The following is a 19540-nucleotide window of genomic DNA, read 5'->3' on the forward strand; positions in this document are numbered from 1 at the left end:
AGAATAGATTCTTTGATATAATTTTTTTTGTAGCATTCTGTATATTAAGTAACACATCAGTATTTTCACATAGCTCTATATACAAAGTTAAAAAAACTTAAGAGATTCTGTACTATGTAATTGTGCATACTGTTAAAATTGTGCATAGGCTCTCTAGCTGTTCAGAAGAACTAGGGCATTAACAATACAAATGTAAAACGAGTGATTCACTAGAGCTTGTATGCAGAGAGAAGTTGTATCAAGAACTACAATCTCTTTTCTGAGGACATTTTTCTACTGTTCTCAGCTAAGTTTTACCTCTTTCTGCAGACTTCAAAAGCTCTTGATAGTATTGCTTGCAAACATTAACTTCCCTTTCCAGCTGTGCTGTATCGGAGCTTGTAAAGATCTTTGACTCCTGGCTATCTTCCATAAAATCATTAAAGCGGGACTGCAAATTGCTTAGAACCTGCTGATGTTCACCTGGCAGCATCGTCTTTATCTGCAACAGATTATAAAACCCAAGGCAGGATTAGCAAAGACTCACACAGTTCCCTGTAACGCTTTTTATCGAAAACCAACATTGCCCAATTACTAAGATGGTAAAGTCAAAGAACCAAGGTTCTGAAAGTTTGCTTGTGCCTAAGTTGGAGTCCACTTGACAACTGATAGTTTACACCCACCACAAAATCCTTTTTCATCTTTAATGCCAGCAAATGGCTGCGTTAAGCCAACCCTACATCAGACACCATTTCTCCATCTACTGCCACATAGCAACAAGAAACCAGCAGAAGTCATACAAGTAGGGACACTTCAAGAATTATTTCAGATTCCTTCTTTCAAACAGCAACAGTGGGAAATACAGTGAAAATGTCATTTTGGGTATTGCAAATATTATTTCAACAGCTTGTGGACAGATAACACCAATGTTGTATAATAAACTACTGTATTAAATAGTGTTATGCTATAAATCTAACATTGTGTAATTCAGTGATCTCACACACTGTTTTAGCCAGAAAGAACAGATCTGTATCAGTACTTCATTTCTGACAAACTGATCCTAGCCAGTTATTTAACATCTGAAGTTACAGATATGTGTCAGAATAAAAAAATGCATTATGAAGGAATAGGTGTTCAGCTGAAAGACTGTCACTTCACAGCTGTTCAATCATTAGTAAGAAACTGTAGCACAAGGAAATAATGGGGGTTTTCATGAAAATTAACCTTAGCCTCATGAAGCTAACTGATCTCCCCAGATACTTCCAACATAAATTCAGAAAGCTAGACTCCTGTAGAACAAATTTCACCGATCATTCCTTTCGAGAGATCCTGTTCCTCTGACGAAAACAGGTGACTAGAGAGATCAGCACAATAAGGGTACAGGTAGCTCTCGTGACACCACCTCTCTTCTCCTTCCCCTAATGTATCTGTGGTTGCTTAAATAAATGAATAATGTTGCACAGTGGTAACCAGCATTCCCACACAGAAGATGAAGATGGCAGCAAATTATTGACCATACATTTCTGGGAACTGTAGTGAATGGCTACAAGGCCTTTCCCAGACATAGCACATACCGAGGCTACATTGCCAGCTCGAACTGCTTTAATTTCATTTGTCAGGTAATGCCAGGACACCACACTCTTCATATTTACATGTGACTCGTGCCAAAGGGCCAGAACATTCTGAAATTGCTGTTCAATCCTGAAACATAAAAAGGCTCCAACTTTAGATCACAGCAACACATGAAACGGGGAAAAGAAAGTTTAGTTGTTACTTTAACCCAAGCTTCATATAAATGTATTATTTTAAAGTGCTTTGTTTTCTTCCTACCTGTTAGCTGTATCTATCGCTTCTTTGTTTGGTGGAGGAACTGTAAAGCATACAGATGGAACCATGGCCTCATTACCACTTGGGCTAATGACTTTCCATTTAGCACGATGGGAGTTGTTTGCTAATATACACTCATCATCTTTGTAAATAGTTATCTAGTATTAACAGAAAAGCAGAACCATTTAATTACAAAATACTTCTACAAAGCCCCTCTGTATATGGTGTCAACAAATAAGCAACAGAACAAGAAAACCAATGTTCAACACAAGTATTTGCTCTTGTTTAGTAGGGTGGAAGAAATTAAGAACCCAGCATTCACCAGGAACATGGCAATTAATGAAACTTTAACTTAATTCTCACATCTCTAATTTATTTGAGGAAATTCAAGTTTCTAACCTCAATTTGTCTGTAGTCACAGATGGCTTTAATTGGGATGGATGTTTTGAGTATACAGTCAGGGTTCCTTGGCTTCAGCTGAATTATTGCCTTTGCTCTTCCCACAAGGCCTGCTACTGTGCTTTTATACTGCAAGAGTTGCTCTTTCTCTTCCTAAAACAGTTAAGAGAAGAATACGTCAGAAGAGATGGCTAGAGTACAGTGCTGCTTCTTTGATCCTTTTAAGCTTTTCTTTTCATGACTTCTTTTACTGTGTTTCTTAAAAGTAATACATTATACAAGTGTCCTTCTGAAGCCACTGTTTTCCCACATCTAGGACTTTAAAGATAAAGAAATAAATGAAGCTGTATTTTAAAGTTATGAAAAAGTCATTTCACATGGAGAGATACACTTATTTAACTGTAAGTTCTAAAAACCAATTTTTTCCCCTTCACTTTTAAGGAATAATTTTAACACATCTTTTACATTCAATTATAATCTACACATTTCCTGTTTAATTATAACTCACATTAATAGAATCCTTGAATTCTTACCATAGACTCCTGGACAAGGTCTTCCAGCCTATGAAGGCTGCTTGATCTATCACAACTATATTTTCTGTATATGGTATCTTTCAAATTTTTTAAATATTCCATGGCTTCTTTGGCATCACTGAAAAACTAGGATGAGATAAATATCGGGGTTATTTTTAAACAACCTAAAAAGTATACAAACAGCTACACGATGAAGCTTTTCTCTTCATCGCTTCATCTAGGACGTGATGCCTCTTTAAAAATAATCTTTTCTAGTAGCTTGATATGACCGCTTCACCACACAACATTACTCATGATCTCATGTCTAAAGTACTCTTCAAGAAGGCACACACTGTAAGACCAGTTATTCTCAGTACTACCTACATGCAAAATTAATTCAGCAGTTATTGAACCTTAGTTAATTACTGTTCCTGCAATGGAAATTTTTTTCTGAAGTGATTCTTACTTCCCTTAGAATTACAATTGCTTTCATACGTAAAGAACAGATGAAGCCTACAAACTGCAGCAAACTAGCTGCAAAATTCAGCAGGCACCCTGGAGCAACCATTTCATGCAGGAGGAGAAACGTGCTGCCACGCTTGGCAGTTCTGCATGGGCACCTGCACCTCTGTACTAGGGTCCTGGGTAAGCACAACTGGGAAGGGAAATGTCCTGTGATAATCTTCGCCCCTTCTGTCCCTGAAACCTCATTTCTTAAATTCAGAATTCTCATTTCTTCCCCCCTACATTCTGCTTCTATTTGGGTAGTCCTGTAACAACCACCCACAATATGTTCTCCCTTGGGCATCACCAACCACTCTCCGCTCTACATCATCTGCAGAAGCTGTACTGATGGCAGTTGTACATGACAGGGAGAGAACATGCTTTGTTCTCAGTCTCTACTTGCAGCTGTGGCACTCTGAAAAAATGCCAGGACATATTTTCATCTGCTGTGAACTGATACAACTGCAGTGAAGACAATAAAGATCTGGTAACACTGCAGGAGCACGGCTTATCATCTAGTGATTGCATTTGACAATCGTCAATTCTACAACTGCTGTGAGACAGCAACTAGCACATTTGGTAGAACTTTTTGACTATGGAAAAATCTTAAAAACATTTCACATTTTTATTTATTTACTTTCTTACCTCGAAATATGCAGCATTTTCTCTCAAATGCTGTTCAACACAGTGACAGAGCTGAAGAATCCAGCTCCATTGTGTCTGCATTGCAGCCCTATAGGCCTTTAAGGAAGAGAGATATCTTTTACAAAAGGAAAATTAAAATTAAAACACGTATATAATTACAGAATTTTGGAAACACAAAAGTAATGTAGCGAACACAAACATCAATACCTGACCTTCTCACCCAGGAAAAACAAGCTGCAGCAAAGAAAATTCCAGTTACAAGTGAGAAAAAAACCTGTCCCTACAGCATAGTCAAACATAACAAATCTTGCCCAGAGTGGCTGTGAAATCACCATCCTTACGCGTGTTCAGAATTCAGCCATTAAAAGCCCTGACACTGTTTTAAGCATGGGCTGGACAACATCTCCTTAGGTTGCCCCAGTCTAAGCTCATCTGCAATTCTGTCTCTACTCAGTCACAATAGCTGGAATCCTGCCTAGAGAAAAATCAGATTATTATAGTAACACTGAATACACAACAAAAATAACTGATGAGGACTCGCTGCAATGTATGATTTTGTGTAGCAGTTGCACAGCAACTTAACCCCTACTCGATTGATGCCTCCTATATTGTCTGCAGGGTGCTGCCACTAGAGATGCACTGCACGAGCGCTCACCAGCAGAGGGTACTGTTGACTTTCTGAAATCAGCCAAGTATCTCAATTTTTCAGTTCCGTATGCTTCTCACGGAGTTCGAGTTTTTCCATTGGTTTCAATGAATTTCAAAATGATGCATTAATACCTAGATTCTTTTGCAGAAAAGGCATCAATTTCCTATAAATCCCCCCCCCCCCCCCAAAAAAAGTCCCAATATAGCATTATTGCAGACATCATAACCTTCATAATCATTTTCACTGTGATGGTCTGGTTTCATAATATGCATATTTAATATATATTAAGTATATCCCACTGATAAGAGGCCATTAGAACGGCATCTACTTTTAAGCACCAAACTCTCAATGTTACATAAAAAGTAATTTATTATTCAAAGTAAATGTCATGAGAAGGAAGGAAGGGAGGAGTTTTCTTCATGTTTCCAATTTATGCAGATATAAACTCACTGAGCTAGAGAACCATAAAAATCCATCCTCTGGTTTTTAATTCTTATACAATAAGACAACTTTTTATTGTTTCTATTTTTACCATCCACTGTCTGTATTTACTCTTTTCTTGAAGATCTACAGGGAAAAGCATTTTACATTCCCCTTTGGAAACTTGCTATGACCCTACAACAGCTACAATAAATTTTCTAATTTTCTGTATATGGTATACCTATAATATAGAGCTTGATTCAATCCTGAAGTAAATCACATCACCTGGTCAGATTTTTAACATCCAAACACTTTTCATTATGAAACCAACCCTAAACAGTAATTGGAACCTGTACATAAGTGACAAAAAAATTCTACTGAAACTTCTTTCAGTACAATAGGGAGAAACCACATAAGGACTGTTCTGTGCCTCCAGTCGGCCAATCGGCCAATGCAATTTCTACCAACAACTGTAAAAGCTGTGTGCATGACCAGAAATATCTGTACAGACCAACTCTGGAAAATTTCGATTTTAAATCTCATGAGGGTTTTATCTAAGCAACCCAAGATGTTTTTACTTTTTTTAGAAACAAAGACAGACACAACAGCGACACAGAAGAGGTAATTAAAAAGGCCCCATTATTTAGAGTTTTGTTAATTCCTTGTGAGTTAGAACTTCCCTTCTTTTCCCCAAAAATCTAAAGTCTATTAAATCACAAAACTGTTCTCTTGTTCGTAGTTTTTACTAACTTACCTCAATGGTCAGCCTGGCTGGGTGATTCTCAAGAAGCAATTGCTCAGCTATTTCTTGAACTGATTTAATAACTTCTTCTTTTTGATCAAGTTCTCTCATTAACTCCTTTTTTTCCAGAAAAAAAAAAAAGAAAAAAAAAAGAAAAAAAAAAAGAAAATGAAACCAGAAACGTTTCAGGAATCTCTTGAATTCTAAAAGAGGATTTAAGTATTCTCTCTGTGTTACACTAGCAATACATACTGCATGGTATTCCTTTTTTCTTGTTATATTGGTGTTTCTTTCACTCCAGTCATATGCAACCTCTTCCTCTTCTTTTTCATTGAGCCATATCAGCTCTCTGGTAGCACGAGATACAAAACTGTGAAGAGTATCGAGATGTCTTTCCTGATTTCTTGACGTGTTCTTAATTAAAAAGAAAACAGATTTACAAATAGCAGAATTTAAAGCTCTTCCCTTATCAAAGATGACGTACACTGAAAAGCTGAGTGTCAGAGACGTATCACAAACTTACCAAGAGTTTTGAATACTGACTCTCCAGTTTGTGCAATTTTTCTGCATAAGTGAGTTTAAGAGGGGCAGTCATTTGGATCTGTATTTGGTATATGAGGTTAAAAGACAACAAATAGGTTACATATATTAAACTATTAGATCTACTGATTTCATGATGCATCATCTAGTGATCAGAAGTAAAACTAAGACAGTTCAAAAATTCAGCATTAGTTTATGGGTCACCCAGTAAGAAAGTAACTAAAAAAATAAAGAATATGGTGCTGTACCTCACTCATTTTAGCTTCTTTAAGGCTTGATTCAAATTCCTCAATAGCTTTGTGGACATTTTTGTGATTTTCCAAATGGCTTTCAACACTTGGTAAATCTGAACCCCATTCTGCTCGATCAAGTTGAACCTTACAAACAAGAAGGAAAAATTACCCATGACCTACAAGGAATAAATGTAATCATGAGAAGCAGACTGTTTCTATAAAGATTGCTACCTGCATTTCTTCCACCCAGCTCAATAGGTCCTGGACAAATTTCATGTTCACCTCTTCTTCTGGTAAATTCTGATCCACAAAAGCTGATTTCATAAGAGGTTTCCTGATTTGCATCAGTTTGAGTGTTTGCAGAGTCCCACTGTCTACTCCTGTCACATAGCTTTGAATTAACCGTGGTGGGATGCCTGGTGCGTAAGCGGGAGTGATGGTTGGTGTCAGTCTGGAAGTAAGACCTGATGAAAGGCCAGATGTCAAGCTGGAAGAAGTCAAAGTAGGTGTTAAACCTTGGGTCATTGCAGCATTTGATTCAGGGGTTAGATTTGTTGTAAATCCTGAGTTTAAGCTTTCAGTTATTCCTGATATCATCAGCTTTGTCTGCTCTGTTGTCAGTGCACGCCCTTTGTTGTACACAGAAGAACATTCGGTCCGTATGGCCATCAGTTCATCATGAAGCTTTGCAACTCTGTTAAAATGAAATAAATAAAAATCATTTTGATGAATGCTTATGATTAAGGTTTATCATGTTGAACTAAATAGCAATATGAATTCACATGATCTCTTACACTTTAGTTGTACTTAAATATTTATAAAAAAGCATTTCTATCAGAGGGTGTAGAGTATGTCAGCTTATACGTATAAAAATACCTATAACATGGAGAAATCAGGCGATGACTAGAAAATCAGCAGGGTATGGGCACTGGCATGCACCATACACGATTCCAGTGAACAATTAGCACAGCAGAAATCTTACAAGATACTACATGTTGCGGCAGATCAAATGCTTGCAGTTAGTTCACTGCCAAGGAGTTGTTCTGGGCTTGATCCCACCCAGCCCAGGATGAATTCTGAAAAACTTCAGAGCCACTTCTTCATAGAATTGCTTTATGCTGTTTAAATGCATCTTTCTGCCAAGACTGTACACACTCTGACACATATAAGCTAATGTTACCCCACTTATTACCTGTTAAGACACCTACAGCTATCACCAGATATCCTGCCTCCATTTTTAAAATCAAAGTTAGCAAATTCTAAAAGCATTTTGGGTGCAGAAATACAAGCTAACATCTTTATACTCAGGTATCACTATACATTAAAGTCATGTTCTGATGAATGTCTTCATTTTCACAAATGTGTACTAACAGCTCTTCTTGTCTTCATTTATGGGCAATGTACCCACCAGAATACCTGATAACCTTTATTTGGGTGATCAGTGACAGACTGTCAAAGTTTATCCACAAACATAATGATTTGAATCTGTTGTCCCTAACGGGTACCCATTTACTTATTTATTTATATAAATACACTGTAAAGTACCTTTGCACAAGCTGGTCTGCCTGATAGTATTTTCCATCAGTAAGAATTTGGGTGTTAATCAATTGCTGGCGGAGAAGGTTCTCAGATTCAAGAAGATAACCAGCTATCTCTGCTTCATGTTGGAACTGGAGCCCTGACTCCAATCGCTTGGTGTCCTGAATAAATAAGAGAAAGCCATTAAGCCCTGTAGCTAAACCAAACAGAAATTAACTATTAAGAATTCCTAATACTTCTGTAAAAACTTCTGATCTTGAAACAACTGCAAAGCTTTTTATCTAACTACTGACAAAAAAAAAAAAGTAACAGAATTCACTCAAGGCAATTTTTAGTATTTTCTCAAAGAAATGCCAAATTAACAGTACATTGCAAGTAAAAGTAGCAGCTATTAACTACGCACTCAAAAATCCTAACGGGGTTTTTTTTGTTTGTTTGTTTTTTAAGAAGCCATTCCACTGCATTAAGTTCATGAACACAGACAAGTAAAATCACCAAGTGACTTACAGACTGCAGAGCATTCCGAGCAAGTATTAGCTTTTCTTCACAGCTCCGGCTGTCCCGCTGAATTCTGTTTGCAATCTGCTGCAGCATTTCCAACCTAGGTAATGCCAGAACATTTCAGAAAAATAAATAAGCATAAATACTATTTATATTTTCTATATATGTTACATGACTTTAAAAACAAACAAACAGCATCTAACACAAAGCAGAAATACATATGCCAAGTTACCTGTTTCCTTCTAAGGTGCCATTACCAAAGCTTATACAAGATTTAATCAGTGTGGGACCACAATTAACAGAAAGGAAATTCTCGTTAGAGTCAACGCTGGTTCGAGCACTAGTACTGTTGCTAAATACCGAATCACTGCTGTGATAACTATAACTACTGCTATTCATTTTTACGTCCAGAGCAAGGTCCTTCTGGCTGTTTACATTTGCTGAAAAATTAAAAGATAAATCTCCTACAAAATGTACAGCTTCTAGGGATGAAATTTCACTACTGGCTTTTGAAACACCCAGCACTCCTCCTTTAAATAGGCTTCAGTACACATATTCAAAACCCAGCAATTAATATTCTGCCAGCTCTTCAAAGGATTTTACCTGGGGCTATGTACGCTACCTTGCTTTTGGCTTCCCTACCTTGCACATTAAAGCTTTGCAAGTACAGACTAGGCAGCAACATTAGGGCGTTTCTAGGAGATAGACAAGCCAAATACTTTATTTAAGTGTCACTAAGTATCTGTAAGCCAAATAAGACCTTAAAGAAGTCCGTGCAGTGTTGCTCAGACTCTTCAATGAAAAGTTTCAAAAAGGAGTGAAGTGAGAACTCCACAGTCCACAGTATGCTACAAAACACTTCCAGGTTGGGCTGACTCCTTTAAGTGGAACTGCACAATAAAACTGGGGGGAATATCATGGTTAATCAGCACATACCAATATAATCTGAGACACCTGTACACCATCCAACCCACCAGCATTATTCCACTGCCCAAGTATGCATGTTTACTAACTGCCCTGTCCCACTAATCTGTCCTCCTGCAAATTTCCCTTCAGCTTGTTCCATATTCCGAGCTAAGTGCTTCTTGCTGTTTTGACCACAAAACAAGTAAGAAAAATCTGATGACTGCCCTTGAGTTTACATTTTAACACAGATTTTGGATTAGGGATGTTTTTTTCAGTATTTTATGCCCTGCTTTTCAGACCTCCTGAAAACCACACCCACACCATGATTCTGTTTACACAGAAGAGCACAGCAAAGGCATAGCCACACCCCTGCAGTAATGCCAAACTCTGCTAGTTGTGCAAACCAGAACTCAGTTTGGCACTCTCCTCACTGACATCATACTAATTTCGATCTCATACAGCAATCCAGCCATGTTGTCAATCTGTGTTGATACATTCAGATGTATTCACAAGACTTGCAATATTTAGGATTTGCCAAATTTCAATATTAGCCAAGGTCACATTTTTGCCACAACCAAATCCCAGCCCAGGAACTGTATCACAACCTCATTATTATTGAGATGAACTAGCGACCAATACAACAAACATGGACCAAGTTCTTCTGTCCAGATCAGCCAACAATTTTAACTTGGTCACTAAGCCAGAATCACTTAATCAGCTTTTCTCTCTCATTTTACAGTGACCACCACATGAAGTGATCCATCACCATATGACCTGTCACTTTAAGTGTTTACCAATCCTGAAATACGGGAAGGAGTTTATGTTTATGTTTGGTTTATCCTGTGCTCAGTCTATCTGAATAAAAAAGTAAAAACAAACTAATGTCATTTCTACACGTTCTCAACAAAGATAATCCAGCTTTCAGCAAGTATGAACAGGATTCCTTTTGGCAAAGGCAGGCACTAACTTTGCTTTTGGCAGGTCAGGACAGACTAACCTATGAAGTCTAGTAAGCTGTATTTCTTTTGCTCCTTTCCAGTGTTCTGCTCTGCACAAGGTGGGACAACCTTGTATTCCTCCATAGGGACTTCTTCCGCAGCAGGGAGCTGTGAATCAGCACCTCACATTGAACCTGACATTGCTCTTGCCTTTGTAAGCATGACACATACTTAACTCTGACTGTAGTTAGGATCTTCTCTGGCTAAAATCTGTCTTTCTGATGACTTCCTACACAATGACCTGGATTCTTCACAATTTCAGTCACCTAAACCAGAGAGAATAATCACCCTGTTGTCACCAGAGAGTCAGTGCCAGGATACTCTATAAGTGGTTCCATTCTTACGAGTTTCTTTTGGGTGCTTAAAGTTAAGCAGAATGAATCCAGACCCAGGTCTATACCCCTACCTGCATGTAGAAGCCCTATGATTCATTTAACTTAGATAAAAGTTTGGGGTTTTGTTTTTAATTAATGAATGGATAGCACCTGTGTCTGCCACAGAACTCAAAAGAGGTACCATTAAAAAGAAAAAATGCTCTAAGACTGCATCAAGGTTTTAAACTCGCTCAACATGTTATTAGTGATGTTCCAAACAGTATCACCCATTCTACTACCATGGAAGACTCCTATGCACTTTGCACGTCTGAAGACTGTGCTCTTGAGTACAGCCAAGTTTTAAATAACCTCAGAACAGACTGTTAGCCCACAGTGCTATGTACCAAGTGAAATATACATTTCATGTAAAGAATGAGGGTGTTGCTTATATGAAATCAAGTCCAAATGAGACAGCAAAGTGGTATGAACATAGCTCTGACTAACTGTACAAAGAAGGTGCTTATATTTGTGTTTAAGTGTGTTGATGATCTGAGGCACAGATACTATTCATCATGACCTTCTGAAACCACCCAAGTTATTTCCATCTGGATCTGCTTCTGTGAAGTAGATAAAGAAATTCAAGCCTTGAACAAAGGCAAAATTAGTTGATCTAGAAAAGTAATGTGGATGTTACCAGGGAAGATGACATCTACAATTTTCAATACAAATTAATCCAACTGAAAAGGTATTAACCAAGCCTGACAAACATTCACTAGCATACCTCTCCACTTCAGGCCGAAGGGTCTTGTCTCTTTCCAGCATGGCAATAATAAGCTTTCCCCATTCTTTTTCTGTGTCATTTGGGTGGTAGCCTTGAGGAAGCTTGATGCGTCCAAATTCTATCCAGACCTTAGCAATCATACATATTTGTTATTTTAAGCCACAGAAAATGAACTTTATACATTTTAATGCTTGTTAAAACTTACCTCTAGCAGTTTATATAGCTGTTGAATTTTTACTATATCTGCCTCCTTTGGTGGAATTTCTGTTTCTTTAAACTGTAAATATTGTTTATAAAGTGCCTACAGAAACACAAAAACCATCATCAACTTTTTTTTACAGTGAATGTAACCCTACTTCCCAAATTCTCCCTTAATATTCTTCATCAGCTTCTGTTCTTACACTGTTCTACTTGAGTTCTACAAAAAATGATCAGTGACAAGCTAAAGATTAGCTTTTGATTGTTCATAATGTACTCTGAAAAGGTTAAGGAGTAGTACTGTTTTATACTTGATTACATACATCAACAGGCACTTCATTTGTTCAAGCATGCTTTGAGTCAGTGAGATAAAGTGTCATTCCAACAAAGAGTTTAAGACATGACGCCTCACCTTCAATTCCACGGGATTGTTGGGAAACGTTCTGTCAGACATTATCGTGACATGATGTCTGATCCACTGCATGAGGTAGTTCACCATATTCTGATATTCAACCCATTTGACTTCAACATCCTACCAAAAAGCACAACCCAGATCACAGGTCAGAAGAAAATAATCTGAGGGCTCATTTTTGCTTTATCTTTGACTCTGAAGTGTTCACACACATAGAAAATAGATTTCTAAACCCTGCAACTCTGAACCAATATTTACTTACTCATTACAGTTCATTTAAAGCTTCCAAATACATGATTTTACTCTCTAGTTTTGGTCCTAAATAATTCCACTGGAAACAAAACATTTTCTACTTTAATAAACCTCAAACTGATCAGAATTAGAGAGGCACAATTTGTAGGTCCACGACTGAAAAGTAAGAGCTTTCACTCTTATCTTTCTCCAACTTCAGGTATTTTGGTTTAAACTTTTTGCTTTTGTCCAGAACTTGAAATGCCTGCTAAGCCTCTAAAATCTCAACCTGAAAAACCATGTGACAGAGGAGTGTGACAGATGATCCAGCTAACATTCTGAAATCAAAAACTGTGTTAATGAAGCTCACACACTGCACAAGTATTTTTCTCCTACTTACATTTGCACTAATGCCTTCACCACCTTCTGGTACTTTGGGAAATGCATCATAAAGTGATGACACGTACGTTATTACTGACTTCTCATCGGGTGAAGAAACATCAACATCTAAAAGAGCAAGACAGAACAGTACTGTATCATGTAGTTGTAAGAATGCCCACAAATATGCTACAACCTGCAGGCAGATTGGATTTTATTTTAACGTTAGGGTTTTTGCAACAAAGCCCTTTGCAGTTATCTTACCTTCAGGATCCAGAAGTCTGGCAACACCAAGTTTTTCTGCTACAAAAAAAGCATGTTCTAAATTTGCAAGGTTGCTTTGAACAGCAACGGTATTCATGTCTATCAGGTCCGGCCTGTCAAATAAAAAAAGTAATACTTGATTACAACTCTTTCCCACGTTTAAATTACTGCTGTATTAGTAAATCAAACCAAGACCATGGATAGATACAGCAACAGACCTTTCATTAAGAAAAATTTCATTAAAATCAGGTGAAGCAACTGAGGTCAGTGCTAAGTGACAAACACAAGCAGCAGGCAACTACAACACTTTCTGTTCTTTATCTACAAGGTAAATGTTTTAGCCATCCCTTTTATATATACATATATATATGTATGTACGTACGTATTTTCTTATGCATGTTTCTTAATGTACACTGCCATTCTACTATAGCACCTTCTCCTTTCCACTGCCCTTAAGGAGGTTAAAGTCACTTTTCCCTTAGGACCCATTTCCATGAGGAAGTTCATTTCTACTGCCTTTACAACTTTTAGTCATCCTGCATCAAACTTTCCAGCACATGTTAGAACCCACACAGAAACAAGTTCTGTCACAAAAACATCAGTTCAGCCTGGAAGACAGTTGTTCTCACTGGGCTTTAAGAAAGTTGTTCAAACTGCACTGAAGCCCTGCTTTTGGTTAAACATTGCTGCTGGTTCTCTTGCACACAACCCTCAGCCCATGCACTTACACCTTCACACCCTCATCCTGCTGAATTCCACTGCCAGCCACAACACTCTTGTTTTAATGGAATACTTCTCTTAAGCCAGTCTCATCTATAAACATTTTTAAGGCCCATAAGTATCATCCTGTACCAGCAACACTACTTTTATGTTTAAAATTACTGTAAAACTTCAAATTAATAGTGTCCTTTAGGTTTGCTATGTGGCACTTGGCTTTTAGATCTTGCAATTCTCAGGGCAGTGTGTTACTGTCTGTCTCTTTCAGCACAGGGTATCCTCTCAGCCATAACAACTAAAAGGAAGAAGGGATTTTCAAAGATGCTAAGCAAAAACTCAGCTCACTGAAGCTAACTAGAGTCACAGGGGTCTGAAACTGTTGATACTGAAATCCTACACTACTGAAAACCAGTCCCACACTGAAGAAAGAAACCTTAAAACAAAACCCTGTAAGAAAAAAACATGACATCTAAACTTTCGTGAACAACTCACTCCTTAAATTTTCTCATTTTCTAGAAAAACTATTTTCTTAGTTTTACCTACCAGAAGCTTTGAATTATTGCAACAGAGGGAAATAAAACTGTTAAATATTCACATTGCTCAAAACGAATGGTACCACTTCATTTGACAACACCCCAGAATTCCCTTGATCACAAAAAGGTGAAACTCAATACAAGCTTGTCTTTTAACTAACGACAGGTGCACTGTAAATAAAAATGTTTTTCTTTTCAGCCATTTAGAATCCCTGGTTTCTTTGTGTTCTTTAGAAGACAAGTCTACAAGACCGGTAACAATACTGCACCTATTATTTCTTGAAAGAACATTTAATTAATAATAAAACTTAGGTGGTGTAAAAAGAAACATAATCCTCCTAAACCATCAGGACTTTCCACTTCCAATATGCTTAGTGGGAGCATGACCAAGCTCATGCTATTCTGCTCTGAATCTGAGTGCAATGGAAACAATGCAACAAAACCAATATCATCTGTTGCTCTCAGCAGCACAGAAAATCCATGAAAAATAAAAGGCAGTACTAGAAAAGGAAACAGAGAACTCCAGTCTCTTATTTCAGCCACAATAATGGAGATAGTATGAGTAATAAAGATCACTTTCACAGCACAGTTTTGACAAGAGAAGCAGATTTCTGTAAGTGTATACTGGTGGTTTGGTTATTTTTTTTCTCCTGCCTTCTTTACATTTGTTTCACACTTGATAAAAATGGCTCAAGAATCACTTAAGATGCCTGTTTGATTGCCAGCTCTCAGAACAAGAAATTACAAGTTACTGTAAAAGCCTTGACTATTTCCAGAAAATGCGCTGCAAGCTGTAGAGATACTGACATGATAATCTCAGAATATGAAGAGGAGGTAAGGTTCTCTTCTGTATCTCACAGTGATACAGGTAAAAAAACTGATGAAAACAACTGCTCTCGAGTAATATACCTTAAATGATATATTACTCAAAAATCACAGATATCTGTGAGATGCCTCCCCGCCTTTTTAAACATACCTATCACTGCAACTCCTACCAGCATAGGGTTATTTCAGTTCCCCTTTAAGAACAAGAGAGAAATGCAATGAACACTGTTGTTTTCAGTTAACTATACACTTAACACACAGCATACCGACTTAGGTTAACCAGTCTGTATCTAAAGTTTTGATCTACCAGAAAATACTACAGAAGACAGCATTCACCTCTGTCTTCGGCTGTCTAAAGCAGAGGCTTAACAGCTGACGGAGAACAAGCCCACTGATAGTTTATAAAAGGGAAAAGGCAGGTATTATGTCTTGAATACAAAAGCACCTGGTACTGACCACGGGAAGCGCACGCTGCCAGGGGCTTGGGACTTCCACTCTCTGCAGGTCACCTTTTTTTCTTCACAAATAGTAGAGGGATACATTGCAAAGCCACAGGAAAAGGAGCTTACCTCCCAGAGCTCACTAAAAGCTTTTTTTTAGTCCCAGAATAATACATCCAAAAAACATGCCATAGGAAATCAGATTGCAACACTGTTCCCTTTGTTTAAGAGTGTTTTCTCGTGATTTTAAATAAAAGTAATTTTTATCTGCTGTAAGCTGGCAGAGATATCTGTACACTAACTAGGTACATGTGAATTTGCATTTGAGCATTCCCATGTAGTTTTCAGTGCTGCAATCACTGAACACCATCCTTCTCTGAAGAAACAAGGGAATCTGGTATTATCAAGCATAGACTGTACACAGTGAGCGTTGTGGGACTGTATAATAAAGGCTGGCAATTATTTTCCAGTATCTTTAGCATTCCATTTCTCCTTTGAACTCTGAAATGCTACTAACTGCTTAAACTGCAATTGTGATGAGTATCATTCTAATACATATTTATCTAATTGTCTTAATTGAAGTAAACATTAGATTTACCATTAGCACCATCCATCATGGCAAACATTTCCACTTTTAAGGCTAAAAAGAAAGTACATGAGTTTTGTAGAAGCTATTTGTCATGTAGTATAAATATTTTACATCAATTTGCATAAACTATTAAGTGGTTTTATACACAACCAAGAACTAAATTAAATGCACGTTAAGTAAAAGATGATGACTCTACCTTCTGTCATAATACTGTGAGTCATCTTACGGCAGATTTTTCAGTGGGCTGGGCCCTTGCCATCAAAACACACACATAAACATCCCGAACACCAGCCGGGTTGGAACATTCCATGCAAAGGAGATGCTTCTGCTGCAGGCACACCTAAGTCAAGGAGTTTGGCTTCCACATCGCAAATCATTAATCATTTCATTTATAAAAGATTGGTGGCTGCCATTTGAGATCTTAGTGTAGGTGTTAGAAATTAGACACAATTTGTATCAGAAGCGAGGGGGGAAAAAAAGGTGTGATTAATTTCAATTAGGAAGCTGACAAAATTATGATCAACAAGAAAACAAATAGCACCACATAGGGAAGCAAGTGAAATGGATAAAATGCAACCTTTCTACTTTGGAAAGACTCCTTGAAATCAAAGACTTATGCATAATAAACAAAGTTAGGCATGTGTAGATTTTCCCATAGGCAGAATCTAACACATAGTAAACCAGTAATATTCCAGAGTAATATGAGCGAGTAAGATTACAGAGTAATAGTCCACATGAAAATACTGTTAAACATGTTCACAAGGCTAACTAACAAGCCTGAAGCTATTTACATGAACCATCTAAGGTGTTCAATTTACACAGTTCTGTTTTGGTCAAAACCCTGGATGCTGCCTGAGTAATACCTAATATGAAAATGTATTTCTTTCTTGGCTTATATTGAGCAGAAGTATTAATATAGTGAGTTTCAAGCAGAACTCTCAGAGAAAACATGACTGAAGATGCAGAGTGAAACCTACATGTCACTACAGTCCATTTAGCTTTTCCACTGCTGTCTTTAGAAAATGCCTATAAAAATTAAATAAATTCCTGGCTTCATTGTTCACAGACAATTGAAAAGGACAGGTGCCAGACAGACTCATGCATTTTTTAGGGATGGGAAGACTCCTGAAACAAAGACAATGCCAGAATACAGAGTCATAAAATAAATTTATAAAAAAGAATAGAGACTTCTCAGCAGAAAGGGTTCAACATACATTTCAGAAGAGGCAAGAGATATATAATAATCTACTCTAGAGATTTCGCTTAATAGCAGAAAAATTACCAAGAAAGGAATCAGAAAATAGGAAATGTCCATGTAAAACAGACACGTTAGCTCTATCCCTTCTAACACATATCTCCTGTTACTTCCCCAGGAAATCTATAAACAAGATGATGAAGCAAAATCAATTTATTATTCAACCTACTATATAGTAACAGCTACCATTTAACCTATCCCTTAACAGAGCCTCAAAAACACTAGAAAATATTTATGCCAGCTTGTACATAGAGTCAATGTTTGGGAGGCTACTGAAGAATGTGTCTCCATGTCAGGTACAAGCCCAAGTCTTTTTCAAAACAAGCTTGCCAAAGAGCCTGTTTTGGAAAGACTGAGGCATTAACACCATGAGAATAACTCCCAGCATTCAACTAACACATACTACTATCCTTGTGACCTATGTATTTCTATTGATGCTCAATGTTTGCAGATGCAGTGCTCTGTACATTGTCAATGACCATGAGATCTACTTACAGAGTTGGAGGTATGCTTTGGTAATATATATGCCTACCACAGTTATTTTCCTGATTTTTTTTTCCATCATTGCATGGGAGCTTCAATATAAAGGGAATAATATTCTATCTTCTTAGGGAATAAAAGGCCATAAAGGACTAGCTGTGTTCAGTAACCCTGTTTCAGAGAACTTGGAAACCCGAGTTTCAGGGAGCAGACTAAAGTCAGATTTCTTTCCACACAGTCGGATCACTTACAGAGGAGGAAGAGGAGAGTTCCTCTTCAAAAAAATGTTAAGCGTGACTTTGTGGCATGAAGGAGGAACAGATGTCCTCCATCATCAGAATCAAGGACCACAATGCAGACACACAGCACAAGGTTCTGCAGCATGTTCCTTGGTGTCAAAAACCCCATGCTGAGGAATTGAGGTACAAAATTGACTCCCAAGTCAACAATATCTTCCACTATACCCTAGGCCACCTCCCTTTCAGAAGGTCTGGATTCCATACCAAATTGTGGATTTTTCTCAGATAACAATATACATAGCTAATTCAGATAATTAATTTTATCATGCATGTCCTTGATTTGATAAGCAAAGTTTAGATAAGCCTCCTGACCCACCTTTGTTAGCACAGCAAAACTTCACCTGACACTTGCCATACCGATTTAGATAAAGACACAATTGAGGCATTGTAACATCAAAGACCTATTAGTTAAACATGGGCTTCAGCTTCAGCCATGCCTAAGGAGCCCTTATCACAACTTGGCAGTAGGTCTGCAATGTAGATTTCAAGCTCAGTACATACAACAATGAAACTAGAAAGAATCTCAGCCAGTCCTTGCACCAACTTTAAAACCAGATTTTACATTCTCTTTGTAATATGAGATGGTTTTGTCATGACAAAACCAGAAATGGTACAGTAACTGTGAAAACATTTTGCCTACGGTAAAATTTGAATAGGATCAGGCTCGTAGCTGTTAACCTCAACCCACACTGCAATCCACAGAAATAATCATAAACAACATGCCCTTCCTTAGAGTGTTTGAATACCAAAGAGACTATGAAGAAACCCAACCAAATGATCTGTCTGTTCTGCTCCCCCAGACCCTAGCAGTGATGGCCTGACACACTGGCTTCCTGGTGGTATTAATACAGTTACCAAGAGGGAAGAAGGGTGAGGTATTGCAATGAGTTCAGAAGATTTCCCAAAGGCTTCTTGAGCCATCCTGCCCGAGAGGCAACCATTTCTACATGTGACACAAATTTGCCAAAAGCACTGCTAGAAGACCAAGACCTCTTGGTCATGGGCACATATGCCACCACTGCTCAGACACCATACTCTTTTGGATAAAAACAACTGACACCCTTAAGAAAAACCTGGCCTTTCAATCCAAAGTTTTACTTTTCACTTTATCTCCATTTGACCTAAGCAAGAGAATAGCTTTGATTTCATCACAGTATTTATTTTTTTTTTCCTCAGTTATTACAAAAAGAATCACAGAATGGTTTGGGTTGGAGGGTACCTTAAAGATCACCTAGGTCCAACCCCCCAGCTGCATGGGCAGCAACACCTTCCACTAGGTCAGGCTGCTCAAAGCCCATCCAGCCTGGCCTTGAACACTTCCAGAGACAGGGCAGCCGCAACTTCTCAGGGAAACCTGTGCCAGTGCCTCACCATCTTCACAGTAAGGAATTTCTTCCTAATGTCTAATCTATATCTACCCTCTTCCAGTT

At 37.8% G+C, this 19540-nt stretch overlaps 1 protein-coding gene across 9 annotated transcripts in view; it reads right to left on the reverse strand.

Moving 5' to 3' along the window:
• The window catches only part of DST (dystonin), a 296528-nt gene that overhangs the window by 136849 nt on the left and 140139 nt on the right, over positions 1-19540 (reverse strand). For all 9 annotated transcript variants that reach the window (XM_057414085.1, XM_057414090.1, XM_057414089.1 and 6 more), the window contains 18 exons: positions 12973-13085; positions 12731-12837; positions 12100-12219; positions 11695-11790; positions 11490-11617; positions 8497-8590; positions 7996-8150; positions 6682-7144; positions 6466-6594; positions 6201-6278; positions 5930-6091; positions 5690-5794; positions 3867-3962; positions 2739-2864; positions 2206-2358; positions 1810-1964; positions 1554-1680; positions 298-481 (listed from right to left, as the gene is read on the reverse strand). In XM_057414085.1, coding sequence (XP_057270068.1) covers positions 298-481; positions 1554-1680; positions 1810-1964; positions 2206-2358; positions 2739-2864; positions 3867-3962; positions 5690-5794; positions 5930-6091; positions 6201-6278; positions 6466-6594; positions 6682-7144; positions 7996-8150; positions 8497-8590; positions 11490-11617; positions 11695-11790; positions 12100-12219; positions 12731-12837; positions 12973-13085 — 2591 coding nt within the window. The remainder of the gene's footprint in view (positions 1-297; positions 482-1553; positions 1681-1809; positions 1965-2205; positions 2359-2738; positions 2865-3866; positions 3963-5689; positions 5795-5929; positions 6092-6200; positions 6279-6465; positions 6595-6681; positions 7145-7995; positions 8151-8496; positions 8591-11489; positions 11618-11694; positions 11791-12099; positions 12220-12730; positions 12838-12972; positions 13086-19540) is intronic.

This window comes from Pezoporus wallicus, unplaced genomic scaffold (assembly GCF_028554395.1).
Source record: "Pezoporus wallicus isolate ANWC-B61680 ecotype Strahan unplaced genomic scaffold, APGP_CSIRO_Pwel_v1 contig_6428, whole genome shotgun sequence".
Taxonomy (NCBI): domain Eukaryota; kingdom Metazoa; phylum Chordata; class Aves; order Psittaciformes; family Psittacidae; genus Pezoporus; species Pezoporus wallicus.